An 18,257-nucleotide genomic window follows, 5' to 3' on the forward strand; every position below is an offset into this window, starting at 1 on the left:
AAATCCGAATTTACTAAGAAAAACACGTTTTAAGTAATAGCGCTAGGGAAAACCCGAATTAACTAGGGAAAACGTGTTTTAACTAACAGCGCTTGGGAGAATGCTTTATTAGGATTTTTTTTTTCTGATTTGTTATTTTTTACAATACTATTTGCATCTATGCAAAATGATTGCATTAAGCCATACTTAGTGAAACATCATCTAAGGAAAGAATCTAATCATTAAAGAAAAAAATACTTCATTACTCATTTACTTTTAAATTTATTTACTTGTTAAATTTTATTTTAATTTTACTTTTTTATTTATACTTCATTATGCTTATTTATTTTTATTATTACACAACAAAATATCTAGATTCATACGGTTTAAATTAGACGCCTCATTAAGACGGACAGCTGTTCTATTTGTAGTTTTTTCGATAACTGCAATATCTTAGAAGTTAGGGGCTGAAGAGAAATTTTCAATTCCCAATTTTGATTGTTTCTAACACCAACAATTTATGATGCAGATAGATTTTTATGTGCCGTACGTTTCACTTAGATGAAAAAGAATCTACCTTTGCCTTCCAGCTTGTCAAAAAGATTTTTTTTTTTTTTTTTTTTTTTTTTTTTTTTTGCGGGGTGGGGGGAATAAAAAGTGGTATAAAGCAAAAACTTTCTAGTTAAACAAATTGGAATGTTGTAAACAAATTGAAACATATGTCATCTTATTCCCGAATTAAAAAATAATTGCATTAAGATACAGTCTTCACTCGGATTCAGCTGAAAAATAACATGAAATTTTCACTTTTTTTCGCATTATTAAACATTTGCTCATTAAAAATCTTTTTTTAATGAGCAAATTATTTATGCTGTAAAATTACTATAAAATTTATTTAGAAATTAAAATACCAAATTTGAACAGAAAAAATACAATTAAATTTTAATTTATTAGGGTTTTCTTAAGAGAATGTTATTAAGATTTGTAATTTGAGAAAATAGATTTTAAAGATGTAAAGGTTTTGCAACGTAAATTATACAAGCATAAAAATAAACATTACTTTCCTAAAAGTGGAAGTAGAAACAACATTCAAATGGATTTTTTTTTTCGAAAATTATCAGAAATTAAGAATATTACATAAAAATAATCTATATTTTTATCAAATTGGACTTAATATGATAATTTACCTTAAAAGGTAAAACGAAACTAGCCAAACATTTTAAAATAAAATAAGCTAAATGAAAACATTATTTTACAATATTTTACTTACCTACAATAGTGTAAGATGCCAAAAGTTATGCGAAACAATCATTTATCACTCCAGAAACAAAGAAAATTAAATCAATTATTTCAGTCAATCAATTATTATTACCTGTACAAAATGTGTTCATGCTAGAGTTGCACTTTAAACAACCTATTGAGGTGTTATCTATGAAAAACTAACCTCTTTCCCCTAAAAATTATCACATTAAAAAATTTACATTTTATTTTTTATGATGATAGCATGTCTTCACTAGCCGATCCTATAATATTTAGTTTCTAAAGCTAGAATATATAAAAATTATATTATAGAATATATATTATATATGTTATATTATCGTACAATATATATGATATTATCGTTTGAATATAATATTCATATTTGGTTTATTTTGCATTTGGTAAGTGATCACTTTAACTTGCATCTAATTTTCGGTTCATACGAAATTAAATGCAATTTTTTTCTATTTATTTCCTATCTAACAAAAAAATGATTGCACATTTTGCCAAAAAAAATGATAAAAGTATTTTTTTACTGCCGTGAGATTCACCTCTAATTCACACCTATTATGTAATTAGTTCATACCTACTGTCTAATTAGACTATACCTTCTTTATTACATTTGAGAATAATAAAGAAGGAGTCGTTTAATGAGTTAAATTACTCGAACACGGCACAATAACGATATAGCGAATAGTATTAAAATGGTGTAATAAATCTGTGTTTCAATGCCTGAAAATAAATTTATTATTACGTGACCATTATGTGACCATTAAGTTATTGCGACCTTGAGTGTTTCCCCCCAAACGTTTGAAATAATTTTGACTCAAAACTATACTTGTAATCATAAAGTCACATAATAAAATTGTTATATTTATTACACCATTGTTATATTTATTATGTGACCATTAAGTCATTACGACTTTGAGTTATAGTGTTTACATATTTCTATTGTTGTTGTGACTTATGACACTTTTTCATAAGCCCGCTAACATTTATCTGTCAGCGAGTTAAGCCGAGTGAGTCTCTCTTGTTTTTTCAGTAGCGCCAATTAGGGTCTAGAGTGTGACTTAGCTACTTCATCCGTCACATTCGATTGCACAACCCCTTTTTACAGGACGACACATTCGCACACCTCACAGATAGAACACATAAGAGGTACAACCATGCCCGAACCGGGACTCGAACCCAGAACGCAGGGAAGACGAGCCACCCCTATGCCGGGACGCCGGCTTATATATTTCTAACAGTACAAACCAACAGACGGTTAATTTCTCGTTGAAATTGGCTCAAAATATGACAAGTGTCTGGACTATAGATGTTAATTCTGTGAACCGAATTTTATCTATCTAGCTCTCCTCGTTTTGTAATTATCTTGTTAACTTATATTGGAACAGCCGGACAGACAGACTTCCTCCATGCTCAAACTTTGATAGAACTCTACAAATTCTATATAAAAACAGTATGCTAAATTTCATCCGTCTAGATCAAAGCGTTTTAGAGTTATCTTTATCACAGACAGACAGTCGAACATTTTCCAAAAATGTGTTCGACCTGGGGGGGGGGGGGGCTGCAGTGTCCTGGTGGTAAAATCCCGGCTTGTGAGCCGTAGGGTTTCAGGTTCGAGACTCGATTCCACAGAAGAACCATCGTGTAAGGGGGTCCGTTGCACGTTAAACCCGTCATGCCAAACGTCCTCCTGCTGGTGTGGTGTGGCGTGGAGAGGGGGTTCCAGCTCAGGTGTCGTCCTCGTCATCTGACCGAGTTCAAAATTACGAGGTCCGTCCCAAAAATATCGCTAGTGTTGCTTTACAACGGGACGTTAATATAACTTAACATTAACTCGGACTCGGGGAGTCTAAAAATTAGAAGTTTATCAAGTTCATTTTTTTTTAAAGATTGTTATGTTTTTTTCTGTACTGCATATATGAGAAAGTAAAAGAAGACAATTTATTGATATTAAACAAAACCATCAGGATTTAATCTCCCCTCATCTTTCACGTCTACTCTGCAATTAAGATGTTATCCGCCTTCACCCATATAAAATTGCGGATATTGGATAAGATCGCAAAGGCCTTTCATGGTATCAGCGGATAATAATTACGAAATATAGATCTGTATTGTATAGCTTATAAGCCAGTTAACAACTACGCTACCGAAGGAATTGCTTTTGTATCATGGTCATGTGGACTGCGAACCACAAGGTCCCAGGTTCTATCCTCGCTCAGTTCAATTCGCAACATTGGTGACCTCGGACGATGAACCTTCAACCTTCGTACAGCTGTTGTGGCGCCATCTACCCGCAGCAATCCAAAGTCGCCAGACTCACTTGAAACTGCAACAGCAACTACACGCGTTCGCCATAACGCTTGGAGTTACTCAAATGGGTACAGGCGCAGTAGAATCAACAGCTAATACATCACCACTCAACAGCCATATCGTTCGACTCACTGGAGGGAGAGTCTGTGGCGAATAGCTTATAAGCCAGTTAACAACTACGCTGCACGAGCAATTGCTTTTGTATCATGATCATGTTACTGGACTGAGAACCACAAGGTCCCAGGTTATATCCTCGCTCATACCAAACCGCCACAGATCTTTGGTGTGAATCTCGCATGTTTACTTAAACTATCATGAGAATATCTATTTTAAATGTCTTTTTTCAGGCCAAATGAAACCAAAATCTGATATGAAACTACAATTGTAGTGATACGATAACATATCGAATTTCATTGATTTAACTCATTTCGTTTATGAGTTTACATCCATGAGAAACATGCCTTTACATCCATGAGAAAGTACAGACTGACAGACGGTCCACCCGTTGATAGATTTGGTACAAAATTTAATAATAATCTATGCTTTAAATGTGAAATAATGTCAACCAAATTTTACCTTCCAAGCTCTTTGCGTTTTGGAGTTACCGAGTTCACTTATAATCGAATAGATAGACAGAATTGATTTCCTTCGGGTGGATTTCTTTAAATTACAGATTCGCCGTAAGTCTGAATATAAAATTTCATCTGCCTATCTCAAAGAGGGTTTGAATTGTCAGTTCATATAAAAACAAACAAACGGGCAAACAGATATAATGCCACAAAATGTGTTTTTAAACTCGAAGAGGTCTGAAACTTTAAGATTCGTCTGGTTCGAATTATTTGACGATTGCAGTACTTCTTCTATATTTCATATCCAAGAAAGTAATAAAAAATCCACATACAAAATTCTTTTTGCTTTTTTTTTCAAAAACCTTCCATTAATTAACCATTACTTTAATAACATCATTTGAGTCTTTAATTAACATTTCACAAAAGCAAAGATAAATGTTATTCATTCATTAATTAAGTAAAACAATGTGGATTTAATTATCAACAGAGGGTCCTTTAATTAATTTCAAGTTACGAATCTAATAAAATATTAGTCTCTAGCATAATTTCAATTAGGGTTGCTTCTGACGCTTTCATTTTTTGCAGAAAACAACGGAATTTTAAATTGTTTTTAATAGCTCATTTTGCTTTTAATAGCCAATCAATAATTTTAATGCTGGGCATTAAGGTAATAATAATTTTAACCACAAATAGTAAGTAACATTCATTGATCATGTGAATTTAAAAGTTGCCTAAGAGTTCCGCAACTTTTGGGGTTCAGAGGGTCTTAGCCAATTTCTAGGAGCTCGACAATTTTTGCAGTATTTTGAATAATATTTAGTTTTGTGCTTTCATATAACTATAAATGACTATGCAAACGTATTTTTAAAATCAAAATCAAGTATTCTTTAAATAAGTTTTGGGATTATTAAAGTAATATTTCTAATAAATTACCATTTGCCGGACTTAAATGTTATTTTATAACTAAAAAAAATGTGATACTTTATAATTTTAAAAGAATGCCTGATGTTGTTATTACATATTATTGAGATTGCATTGAGAGAAGCTTTTTCAATTATTCTTTTGTTACTTTGCTTATAATTATTTTTACATTACAGTTGTGTTTTTCTATACACAATGTACTAAAGCCAATATATCAAATAATTTTTTTTAGAAAATGATCTGTAATAAAGTTATCAAGACAAATTTTGGAGTTTTTTTCCCCCCTTAAATAATGATATATAAAGCAATTTTTCCCGCTTTTCAAATAATATTTATAAAAAAAAAAAAAAAAAACTTAATATATCATATAAAAATATTTTACAATTTAATTATTTTTCTTAAATAGTTGAAAAAGGTTTTGCTCCAAATTTGATCTTTTTTCACAAACTCTTAATCAAAAACGAATGATCGAAAGGGTATAGCTGCTGTGGAAGTTTGGAGAGGGAATGTCAGCTCAGGTGTCGTCCTCGTCATCTGACCGCGGTTCAAAATTACGAGGTCAGTCCCAAAATAACCCAACTGTTGCTTTAAAAAAAAAACAACGGGACGTTAATATAACTTAACTATGCTATACGAAAGGGTATATCCTTCGATTTATGTAACCGGTGATATATTGACAAGGAAAAGGTTAGTAATAACACAAAATTCTTGCAAACTACAAAATTTTTATTATAAAATCATAGAATTTTTTATGGAAATTTGATATTTTTCTATAATAATCTATAATTAATTGGTGCATAATTTTATAATTGTTCATCATTTCACTTATATTTTTATTCGATTCTTATACAATATTTGAAACATACTTATATTTTGAACAGTATTTAAGCAATCGTGTTTGAAAAATAAAACCCCATTCCATCTTCAGAGCCCGTCGAAGACGATCACGGCAACGTAATAAACGTCAAGCACTTTGAAGTCTGTCCTTACCGGGAATAAGCCCCTACAGGGGCTAGGCGCCCTGTCAACCTAATCCACTTGCTGCAGTCAGTTGTGAATAAGTCCGAAGCAACAGTGGAATAGGTGGAACCAGTCCAGCGAAGAGCGAGCGTTTTGTGGAGCTCAAGCGATTGCTGAATTGAGCTGTGTGCCTAGTCCTGGTGTTTACTGTAGAAGCAACACCGAGTCGTATGTGGAGTAGACAGTCGTATAGTAGTGAGTCGGCAGTTGGATGCTGCTAAAGCGAGGAGGAAATGGAGAATTGCAGACGTTTGGAGAGATCGTAATAAGAAGCTACGCAGATTCCCTGCTTCTGCTCAGTTCTGTCTGACCGCTTTGTGTGCTGTGGTTGTTATTGCTACCGATTACTACTTGTGGGCTATTGTTTGTTGTCTGTGTTCATCTCGGTTGTATACATTTGTCGTCTTTGTATTAGTGTCTTCTTGTTTAATAGAAATCGTCGCCGTTCTTTATTAAGGCCTTTGATTGTTTTCCCACCATACATCCACTACAAGCGAATCCGGTGACTTTACGGACTTAGTGAATTTGAAGTTCCATAACAATGTGTAAAGTATTAAACTTAATAATTTTAAAGAAGAAGGTGAGGGAGTGGATTTGATACATACAAATTTCTACATCCAGAAGTACATATAACAAATTTTTAATTTCCTTACAAAACTAACTCTGCATAGTTAATTTTTTAAGGTTAAAGATTTCAAAGAATTAAATAAATTTATTTTTTAAAAGTTTAAACAATAACAAATTTTCTAAATTGCTAATATTATATTTGTCTGAATTTTATATTTTTTTAAGCGCATTTTTGTTTTAACCTGGTTTTTACATCTTTTATTTAATTGTATGTCTATCACTATATATATATATATATATATATATATATATATATATATATATATATATATATATATATATTGTGATAGATATACAATTAAATAAAAGATGTAAAAACCAGGTTCTGAAATATAACTCTTTGTTAAGGCAGAATTTTATAAAATAGACGCTCAGAATAACATATTTATTAGCATATATATAGCTTTAATGCTTTTATGTAGCTTTTTTTTTTTAAATTTTGTTTGTTGCTTTTTTAAAAATGTTTTTTAATTATTTTTTTTTTTTTTTTTTTTTTTTTTTTTTTTGTCTTCAGAGAATTTCTATACTGTAAGAATCGATGAAACAGTTTTGTTTTTAATTTTGATTATTAATTGAATAAAATCCACTGCCACTTTTTTTTAGTTGTCATGATTTTTTTTATATGAAAACTTTTGTTTGATATATTAGAATATTATATGATGCACAGCAACTGTTTTTCCATTGAAAATACCAAAAGAAATCTTTGGTATATAAAAGTTTTCAATTTATGAAAATTCCACTATACACAATGGTATTTTTCTATGAATATGAGTACATCAATGCGTTGAGAAATAAGGTTCTCCTAGGGTTAAAGAAAGAAAGAAATGCTGGAACAAATAAATGGCTCACATAGCATTTTCCACAATGTATTTAATCAATAAATGCCAATTGAACACTAAACCATTGAAATTCCAATTTTTGGCAAGATAGCAATTAAAATCTATAGAATGACACATATGCATGATTCATTAAAACATATAATACAAAACAACACAGATCTGGAACTACTTAATACAGCATGAAAAATTTTCTCATACATTATGCAAGAAAAAATTTAACGATAGTTTACACACCAGGAATTTATATGAAACAAATATTAACAGCAAAATAATACAGTAAAAATAGAATAAAAATCCAATTGGTTATTTACATATATATACATATACAAAATTGACACACTGATATTGTTCAAACATCAAACAACACTTGGACCACTAAATTACAACAGATCAGCTCTCTTGTGCAATTTTTTTATGGCAATATACACTAAATTGAAATTGTTCGAAACTCAATTGTTGTTGCTACAGTATTTTTTAAAAAAATTAATATAACATTAAAAAACATAAATAATTATTGCACTAAAATGTAAATATTTCAATATACAACCAAGATGAAACAATTTTATTAGTATGCATAAAAATATTTAATTAAGAGATAATAATAATTTATTGAATATGATTTTCTACTGATTTCTGAAAACTTATACAGATCTCTAAAATTCAGCATTCTTAAAAAAAAATGATGGCTAATTTTATTTTATTTACAATGATATCAAATCAATTAGCAATCACAGCTCTTCAATATACAAAATGTGTGAAGTAATATTTAAGAATATCAACACATTATATAATATCATTGAAAACTTATGACATTAGGAGGCAAACATTAAACAAACATTTCTCTTTGAAATTTATATTCTATCTATGTGACAGTAGTTTCATATTGACACAATTCACAACAACAAGATTATGAAGAATATTATAATATAAAATTAGGAGAAAATGTTAACACCATTTTAAAACAAAAATATTCAGTGAGAAAAATTATTTACAAGAGAAAAGGAGATGTATGCAGTCTCCATCCAATTTTTTAATAAATAAAATGTTATCTAATATTTAGCAAAATATTTCCATTGCTTTCATTCATAAGTACATAATAAACTGGAAAAACTGTATGCTGAAATTGAAATCCGATTTCTCACTTTTAACAAAGATCTAATTCTTCAAAAGGATGTTAACAGTAAAAAAATAATAAAACTAAATTTATGAAGACTTCCTAGTCACAATTTTGTGCTAAGCAGTAACAAATGTACAAATTAAATTAATCAAAAAAAAGTATAAAATCATATTTTAAAAACAAACAGAGCTCTTAACGTCTGAGTCGTCTTGGTCTTGGCACTTCAACAACTATGCTACCACAGATGTGATCATATGCTGTTCTGTTGTGTTGGAAAAAATACATGGTACAGCAAGTAGGGAAAATGAATGCATATGAGAAATTTTTGATGAATGAACGCACAAGTGCCCTAAGAAGATAATTAGAGTAGATTAGAAACAAAGAATTCATCAATTAAGAAATATCTATAACAATAACAAAGGAAGATGTCTGTAACTTTCTATAGGAACTCAATTGGGCAGACAATGAGTTATAAAGCTCCCGAATGTTTTCTGTTTTTTATGAAATCTTGATGTTTTGAGGGAATAATTTATAAAAGAATTACTAAATAAAAAAAAATTTATACATCATTTTTAAATTCTAAAAATAACCTTTCAAATTATACTGGCTTCATCATCAAGCAGATAAATCTTTAATTTAAACAAAAAAAATTTTAAGATATAATTTGTAACAAAACTTTTCATTGTTGGACAATGAAATTCAAACCAATTCTACCAAGCAATCAAATTTTTCAAATTATTTTTCACAGTTAAACTTTTAATTTAAAAACATTTCTAGACCATGAATTTTACATAGATATTAGCTTTCCCCTTATTTTATAGTATATAAAACAGTAAAAGAATTATCTTTTAAATAGTAAAATTAGTGCACAATTTCTTAGATTTATTAATTTTAAACTACCAATTTAGTTTCTTTTAAACACTTTTTAAACAAATATTCATCTTTACTTTTCTTTTAGGGCTTAAGGAACACTGAAATGTGAAGATACATTAAAATCCCAATCTTAAATTTTACAAACTTTTTGTAATTTGTGAAATTTTATAATTTCAAAAAAAAAAAAAATGGTGCTTTTAAGAAATATTTGATTCTAATATTAAATATTACTTAGATAATACTAAAAAGATTTCTTCTCATTTCTTTTTACTTTAAAAAAATGACAAAAAGCATTGAAAAATTTAATTTGTCAATAAAATTTCAGCTCTGCATTTTTTTTATAAGAGATAAGTTAAAAATAACTTCTTAGAAAGTGAATTACAATTAAGAGTTTTGCTATTTCTGTTTGTTAAAATTTGCTACTACTCAAAATTACTTTTATAAAGATTAAGTTAAAATTAATATATGTTTTTGAAAGTTTGGAGAGAAAAGGGGCCTTGAGATTTACATTGTCTATAGGCCCATAGAAGGTTTAATTTGACCCTGAAAATAACAATAATTTTTATACTGTATCAATATTCATAATTTGCTTTATAATGATTAAAATTTTCAAAATAAACCCACCATCCGAATCCAAGATCACCAGCAGGATAAACTCTAACAGTTTTGGGATCCAGCTCATCAACTGCTTCACACGTAACTACACGCAATCTCATAATTGTTTTGCCAGGAGTTGCAGCATTCTTTCTTTGAGTGAATAAAGCCTATAGAAAAAATGGATATAATTACATACTGTTCGAGGAAATTGCAAATGAAAATTATTAACTGGCAATTACAATAGCTCATTAAAATAATGCAACAGGAATTATTATGATCCCATTTCAAAAATCCAGAATGATGCTGTCAAAGCTCAACATAATTTCCAATAAGTTAGAATATTAAGATAATGCAGGTTTCTAGAGAATTAAATCAGTGAAACAAAAAACATAATCCTTTGAAAAGTTATGTTTGTTTTTTTTCAAGCAGTTTTTTTAACATTTCGAAAAGTAACATTTTTTTAATTCTTTAATATTGAAAAAATAATTATAACTTTCAACTTGCTTTTTCTTTGGTAGAGGGGTTATTAAAGAAATTAGATGCTATCAAACATATTTTATTAATTGTTAAAAGTTTAATACAATAAGAGAGATTTTGATATAGACAGTATCATTTTATATATTATTAAGTATTAGATGTTTGCTTATTAATAGCAATTAAAGGTATATAATTGCCAAGAATATCCATAAAAAATTTGGCAAGAAGTTTAGGCATTCACTGAAAAATTCATAAAATATTTTTCAGGAGCTTCTCAAAGATTTTTGATGCAAAAAGTTAGACTGCATTTTTGTTAATAAGAATAATTAATCTTTCTCAGGATTTTCTGCAATCAATTAAATTATTGCCACTAATTTCTATATGGTATTTTTATGGTAAAACAAAATTTGAGGGAGATTTTTACATTTAATAAATTTAGAATATCTGGATTTCAGAATCTCAGATTTCTCCAAATCACAATCATCTCTGAATCGTTGGAAAGATAAGAAATGATTGTAATACAGATATAGGGGTAATTGAATCTCTCCCCTAATGGAAAAGAAAAACAATTTAAAAAAATTTCTTGCATCAAAATTATTTATTTAAATTATAGTTCATTTACATTTACAGAGTCAATTTCAATTAATTATTTCTATTTTCCAAATATTTAGCCATTTTTAAATAGCTTCTCATAAATTTTAAAATTAGTTATGTTAAAGTAAATCAATTTTTAATGAACTTAGTTATTATTACTTTTCGGTTCAATGACATGAAAATTCTTAGATATTTTATGTTCTTTTTTTTTTTTTCTTTTTCTATTCAATTTATAAACTGCAATAAAATTAATAAAATTCTTTTAAAAATTCATAAATTAAAATTCCTGATACTAATATGATTATTTTATTTTATATATTTATTTATTTTGCTAGAAACATATATTCTACGTTCCTTTTCACCACAAATTTTGAAGATGTTCTATGGATAATATAATGCATCATAGAGGAATATAAAGCAGTTTTATCTTTCCTCATTACAGATCTGTTACCTTTTTAATTTTAGTGATTCATATATTACAATTAAGTTTTTGAAAAGTTCCACAAGATATTTTCATCCATTCTCATTTTTTAAAAGAATATTGATTTTATTTGCAAACTTTTGATAAAAAAATTCAGCATTCTTCATATAACCTTGATAAAAGCCAAAATGAATGCTAAATTTATCAAGTGCAAATACTTACTTTAAATCAAATATGTGTTAAAACATGCTGTATTTAATGCAGTTACTAATCAATTTAGCAACTATATGACTAACAAAAAATGAAAATCACAAGCAAAAGAATGAATTTCACAAAGCATTAATATTTGTCAATAACTAATCATCTAACAAAAAAAATAGAAGCATCAATTTTTCTTTTGACAAATTTTAATTAAAGCCAACAAAAATATAATGAAGTTTTTCATAGTACTAATATAAAAAATAAAATGATTTCAATAACAAAAGAATGTTTTTGAATAAAAAAAATTGTTTAAGGGCTATAAAATTTCATAATTGGTAAAAATTATCCTTTTTTAAATACATGCAATGAATTCGTATAAAATACGTTTAAATACTTACTTCAAAAACGCAAACTATAGATCTGTGAACGATTTCCAGAGTTACAATTTCTGATGTCACCTCCATTGCAATTTGATAATCCAACTGATCATTCCGTATCAAGTCGAAATCATATTTATCCAAGTTGCTAGAAAAGGAGAAAAATCTAAAAAAGGTTTAATATAAATAATACAATATTCATTTCTGGTCAATGAATTAAACTTAATGATTTTTTAATACAACAGCAATTTTAAATAGATAACACTTTTTAGAATTTTATTCATTTGAGAAGTATGTTTTTAGAAAAGAAGTATATTATTATGAATTTGTAATGTTACTTCCCAGTGCAATTAGTTCTATCGTAAGGAAAACAGTTTTACAGATGGATGTTGAGCCTATACCGATTTATTACCCCCTATCCCTACTGGCTTTGGTGACCATTTGGCATGGATTTGGTCTTGGAGATAAAATTGATGATTCCAAAAGATACAGGAATTTTGTTTATAGATCCATTGGGATAGGAATTATAATAGATTTTCTACGACCTTTTTTGCCCTGTAAAGGAAATTATAGGGGGGAAAAAACACCAGAGAAACAGAGCTGAATCTAGTCAAACATTGAGGCAGCACTGAATATTGAATTATTCGATGTGTATCAATTAGTCAATCTGCATTGAATTAGTCAATTGTGCAGTCAGATGGGAGAAGTTCTCTCTGAATGTTTTATGTTTTTATGGTTATTTACTACTGATTCGTTGCTTGTGTGCTGTTGTTTACTGTAAATGTTGTTCTTCTGTATGCTTAAGCTATGTTTCGTTATCTGTGTATTCATGTTGAATAAATGTTGTTATTTCTTACTGAGCCTACTGGATTCTGCTCATCATTGCACTAGATTTCAGATTTTTGTAACAATGTTTACTATTAATACACACATACATATAGATTTATAAATCTTCTGAACTGATGGGAGAAAGTTTATATATATATACATATAAACATATAATTTTTTAAGCAGAATCGTGGCCAAAGACAGAGAGAAGACACTTCGAAATTTTTTAGTTTGCTTTATTGCATCCCGGGAGCAGCATCGGCAAGCACACCAACACAGAACGACACAAAATGAAATGAGGAAAAGCTAATGAAAGATTTATCAATGTGAGATTTTGATAGGGATTTCTCTATATATAGCGAATAAGGTAAGGAAATTAATAGGGATCTCTTAGAATAATTTGTCAATTTTTATCCCTTCACTCAGAGCATGTGAACCGCTAACCTAAGCATTTTTACAAAGCTTTCTGTTGCATTAAATAGAAAAAGTGGAATGGGATCAGAAAATAAGAGAATATTTTAGAATGAATTTTATATGTGCTGAATTGAGCTAAAAATTAGGAAATTAAGTTTAAATTAGATTTTAAAATATAATTACATATATATAACCAAATTAGTAAAAATATCAAGTTAATATTAGCAAAAAGAATATAAATAGAATCAAAAAGGGAAAAATTAAGAATCTGGCCTGAAGACCCCTGGGGTGAACCTCTCAAGGGTCACTCCAGGCAGGAATTCACAAGGATATATATATATATATATATATATGTATATAATTTTAGAAAGACTGCATTTAAATATTTTTATACAAAATTCTTCTTGTTTAAAAAATAACAATTTAGTAATAAATTAGGAAATTACCATATTCAATTCTTATTTCTATATTGATGCAAATTAACACATTAAAAGAGAACAAAATTTTAAAAAAATGTAATAAAATTAAAATTTCTAGCAATAAACATTTTTTTTAAAAAGATCATAAAATTCAGAATTCATTCTCACTATTTCAGTAGTCATAATCCTGTTCTTTTCTTAATATTTGATGCAAAGTTCAGTGAATTTTTCCTTTCAAAGGATAAATAAAAATCAACTCATATCTTTACAATCTAAAAATATTACATTTAAAATTAAAGAATTTTATATAGCTTATTAAAAGTTTGAAAATCAACTTCAATATTTTTGAAAAATAACTAAAAATTAAATTAAAGGTTAAGATTTAAAAATCGTAATTCTTTCTTTTCTAATTTTTAATGCAAAGTTCAAAGAATTTTTCCTTGCAAAGAAAATTAGTAGACATAATGACAATTATATATTATTAAAATTATAAAGGTAATATTAATTACACTCCAATCATAATTTGACAGCTAATTTTTAAATTGATGAAGATAAAGATACACTTTCATTTGGGAAAATTATCTTCATGATGAAAAAGCTATGTTTTGTTGTTTTTGAATCAATAAATCAACTGCTAAAAAGGTCTTTTAATTTCTGAAGAAAAGTCTGAGATACTAACTTAAAAAAAAAAAGTGACTAAAACGGGCTAAAAAAAATCTTTGCCAATTTTAGATACTTTAAAAGATAACTTCTTTTTTTTACTGTTGTTGTTTAGAATATTAGTACATCAAAAATATTTTATTTAATACAACTAACAGGAAGGGGGACTACATTAATATTTAGACTTAGTAATATTTCCCTAAATTACATTTATAAAAACTCAGACAATAAAAAATATAATTCTTTCATCATTAAAGCTACATGCTTATCTCTAACAGTTAAGCAATTAACTACTGACCCATAACAAAAGTTGAGTCAATGTATATTGCAGAAAATACAATTGGAAACTAAATAAAATACAATATATAGACAAAATTCAGAAAGTAAAGTAATAATTTATATAAATTTCTAGATAAGAATAAAAAGTGTAATGAAACAATGACAAAGTTAATACTTACACAAGATCAAAAAAGTCCACTGCAATGTAAGTTAACATTACTTTTATAATCAAAAGAAGAATGAAGTCAATGACTTCAGCCACAAATCTTTTAAAAACAGATGGTAAGATGTAAACTACACCTAAAAGAAAGCATTTATATGAGTAAAAAAGAAATTAATTAAATAATTTCAAATTAATTTTTTGTACAAATAAAAGTTAATCCCATAAAGTACTTTTAGTCTCTATAAGTAACAGAACTAGAATTTTCTATATTGCTTTTAAAAATAAATAATTTGTGTTTATATACATATATGCATATTTTCTTAAAAATCTATGAATATATTTAAGATCTCAAATATATGATTATATTACAATAAAAATTAATTCATTTCCTCCTAAAGTTAACTTTACAACTACAAAGTTACAAGATCAAAACATTTTGGTTCTTGAAGGATTAATAAAAGATGCAAATATAAATTTATAATGATCTTTCAATTTAATATAAAAGAGGGAAAATATCTGATATGAATATTTATGTATAAAGATTACACATCTGAGTGCTGCACACTACATAAAATTTGAAAGTTTTATAAAATACCATCATCTGATTTTGGTCTACATTACATAATACAAAGATTAAGGTGGGTTTTTATCAAAGATTTATCAATACACTAAAACTCATGTTAAAATATGTTAATTAAAACGGCAACTAGAAAGTAACACCTTTTCACTTAATGTATATGGTAATAAATAATAGAATAAGGTTTCATACAGTTTCTTATAGGTCAATAAGTACACCAATTCATAACATAAAAAGTCTAATGCAGCCAATTAGATAGTACAGTAAGTATACTTGATAATTTCTTCATACATAAATTTATTTTATCATATTATCCTATTTATTACAGTAAAACATGTAAAGCAACTTGTTAATTGCAACAGCCACTAAATTTACTACAATTAGTTACATTTAAACCTTTATATCTCAAAGAGGCTAATAAATTTAAGTGATATCAGCATTATAACATTTTTAGATGGATAGAATAAAGGTATATTTTTAAGAAATATTAATTTTTTTAAAATCAAAAGAAATCATTGTACTTCCATATTTTAGTAACACAAGATTCAATTAATAAGCAAATAAGATATATCATCAAAATGGCTGCATTATGCATAAAGGAGTTTGACTATCTTGGTATAATCCTAAGAACACTATGCAAGCCCAGGGGTCACTTAAATATGTAACTAAGAAATTTATTACATTTAAATTTTTAAGAAAATCCACTAATAAATATAAAATAGTCCTCTTAAAACTAAAAGTGAAATACAGAAAAAGCCACTTGCACAACCACTTGCAGAATTAAATTCATACCTACATAGACTTCGAAATCAGAATCTCGGGCAGTGAAATTAGATCAACAGAAATCATTATCTAAGACTACCAGACATCCTCATAGACTAGCTATCACAAATAATTTTAGATGTGATTTAAATATTATGTGGCAAACCAGTACAGAAGGGCTAATTCATGTTTTTATGCTGAAATTCTTAAGATATGAATTTTCATTAATAGACAACAACAAATTCTGTTCTCTTTCTCCTCAGTGATCTTCTCCACAGTCAACCTTCAAGAATCTACTTAGTCATCCACATTCAACTACATATTTCAGTTTTCTGACTTCCCATACCTCTTTTCCTTGCCCAAGGCAAATTTCCAATTAAGTATATGCCTAGTACAACTGAACTGAAGAGAGCCATAAAAGGTTGATAAAAAAAATGTAATCCGCCTAACTGTCAAATAAATAAATTTGTAACTGATGCAATTTTTTTACAATATATTTTAGGACTGTAATATGTGTACATATCAAGCTGTTAAAATCATTAATTAAAACATAAGTAATAACTTTATGATAATATATTAGAATACTGATTATTAATTAGTTATAATGCATGTGCCAATTTTGTGTTAGATTCCATTTAACAGATCTAGAAAAATAATAATTTTTAATTTCATATTTCTTGTAAATTTATATATTTTTTATAATCTTTAAAAACTATGTGCTTATATTTGTAAATAAAGAAATCATTAATTATTAATTATGGGTCATTTTTCCAAAATTTTTATTATTTTATCTTTCTTGTGATATATTAAAAATTAAAAAAGAATATATTTCTGCAGAGTTATTAATATAACAGTATTCATAAAAATAAATCTTTAATATGTTTATTAAGTTAAAAAATAGGTTGAAATGTTAATCAAAATCAACCACTTATTAAAAGAGAAGTCTCATTATGTGCATTGCTAGGGTTGCAAAATATACAAATATGCCATTGCCTAAAGGTAGAAGAAAGATAGCCTTTCTCTGGACCTCAATGTCAAATTTTACAGCAAGCAAAAGTTATGAACGCTAATACCTCAGTCTTGAAATCAGTAAATTTAAAATGGCACACACGATCCAAAATATAAGGCATCAAAAAAATATATATAAACTTCAAATTTCCTTTTATGTCAAGAACATGCAACTGAAATTAGATAAAATCTAATTAATTGAAAGAAACACCACCTGTTTTAGACAAATTATTTAAAGTAAATAAAAATGCTTTGCAATGCATAAATTAAAACATACCTGCTGACTGCTGAGATTCAGATTCTGGGACATTTTGAAAAGTAACACGGGGTCGTGCCGGCTCTGGAGCAGAGATATTCTGATTGGGGAAGAATGCATTTGGAAAGTTTCTATTGAAATCAGTGGTCCCATCTGGATTATTAATACGGCATGCTGACTGTGACATTAAATATGGAATAGAAGCTGTTAGATACTGCAAATTATAGCACTGCCAAAGCCACTGATTTACAGCGGCAGCATATTCTGCGCCAGACCTATAAGGATAGGTTGGTATATTAGCATTCCAGTCATTGGGATTAACAGAAACTGCCTCTTGATTTGCTCCACGATTTCTTCTTCGAAGCTGAGAAGCATCCGAATTAGCCATAATCCAAAATTTTCTCAAATATTTAATTTGTCTTCAATACAAAATTAGGAGAAATTATCAATCTGCTTTCAATATGTGTAAATATTTACTTCTACGTACAGCGTCAGAGAGAATGACTTGTTGAGGAGTTGTGATGTCTAGTTAATTTCATTGGTACTGCAACTTTCCTTCTAATTAATTATATGTTTTGAGTGTAAAGGAATGTGACGAGGAGCAATTCTTTCCGTAAATATTTGAGAAATACTTTTAAAAAACGTATACTAAATGCAAATTTATTTCAATTTATCTATATTTTGTTTATTTTTTATTTTG

General features: G+C 27.9%; 1 protein-coding gene across 2 annotated transcripts; it reads right to left on the bottom strand.

Moving 5' to 3' along the window:
* Positions 1–7,471: 7,471 nt before the first annotated feature.
* LOC129975673 (protein FAM8A1-like) lies at positions 7,472–18,054 on the bottom strand. 2 transcript variants are annotated; one of them, XM_056088793.1, is made up of 5 exons: positions 17,579–18,054; positions 14,971–15,091; positions 12,213–12,339; positions 10,149–10,288; positions 7,472–9,000 (listed from the first exon to the last, which is right to left on the bottom strand). In XM_056088793.1, the coding sequence occupies exons 1-5, from the start codon at positions 17,943–17,945 to the stop codon at positions 8,844–8,846; spliced, it is 912 nt and encodes a 303-aa protein (XP_055944768.1). In that variant the 5' UTR covers positions 17,946–18,054; the 3' UTR covers positions 7,472–8,843. The 2 variants fall into 2 exon arrangements, with proteins under 2 accessions (XP_055944768.1, XP_055944767.1); XM_056088792.1 differs by having other exon boundaries at positions 12,213–12,357.
* Positions 18,055–18,257: the final 203 nt, after the last annotated feature.

The sequence above is a fragment of the Argiope bruennichi genome, chromosome 7 (genome assembly GCF_947563725.1).
Source record: "Argiope bruennichi chromosome 7, qqArgBrue1.1, whole genome shotgun sequence".
NCBI lineage: Eukaryota > Metazoa > Arthropoda > Arachnida > Araneae > Araneidae > Argiope > Argiope bruennichi.

Bases quoted from the DNA above. Each gene is read 5' to 3' on its own strand.
- LOC129975673 (XM_056088792.1), bottom strand. From the start codon at position 17,945: ATGGCTAATTCGGATGCTTCTCAGCTTCGAAGAAGAAATCGTGGAGCA. The intron at 15,092-17,578 runs GTATGTTTTAAT...GCTTTCTTTTAG, and splicing joins TGAATCTCAGCAGTCAGCAG to GTGTAGTTTACATCTTACCA. The intron at 10,289-12,212 runs GTAAGTATTTAA...TTTTTTCTATAG, and splicing joins CTATAGTTTGCGTTTTTGAA to GCTTTATTCACTCAAAGAAA.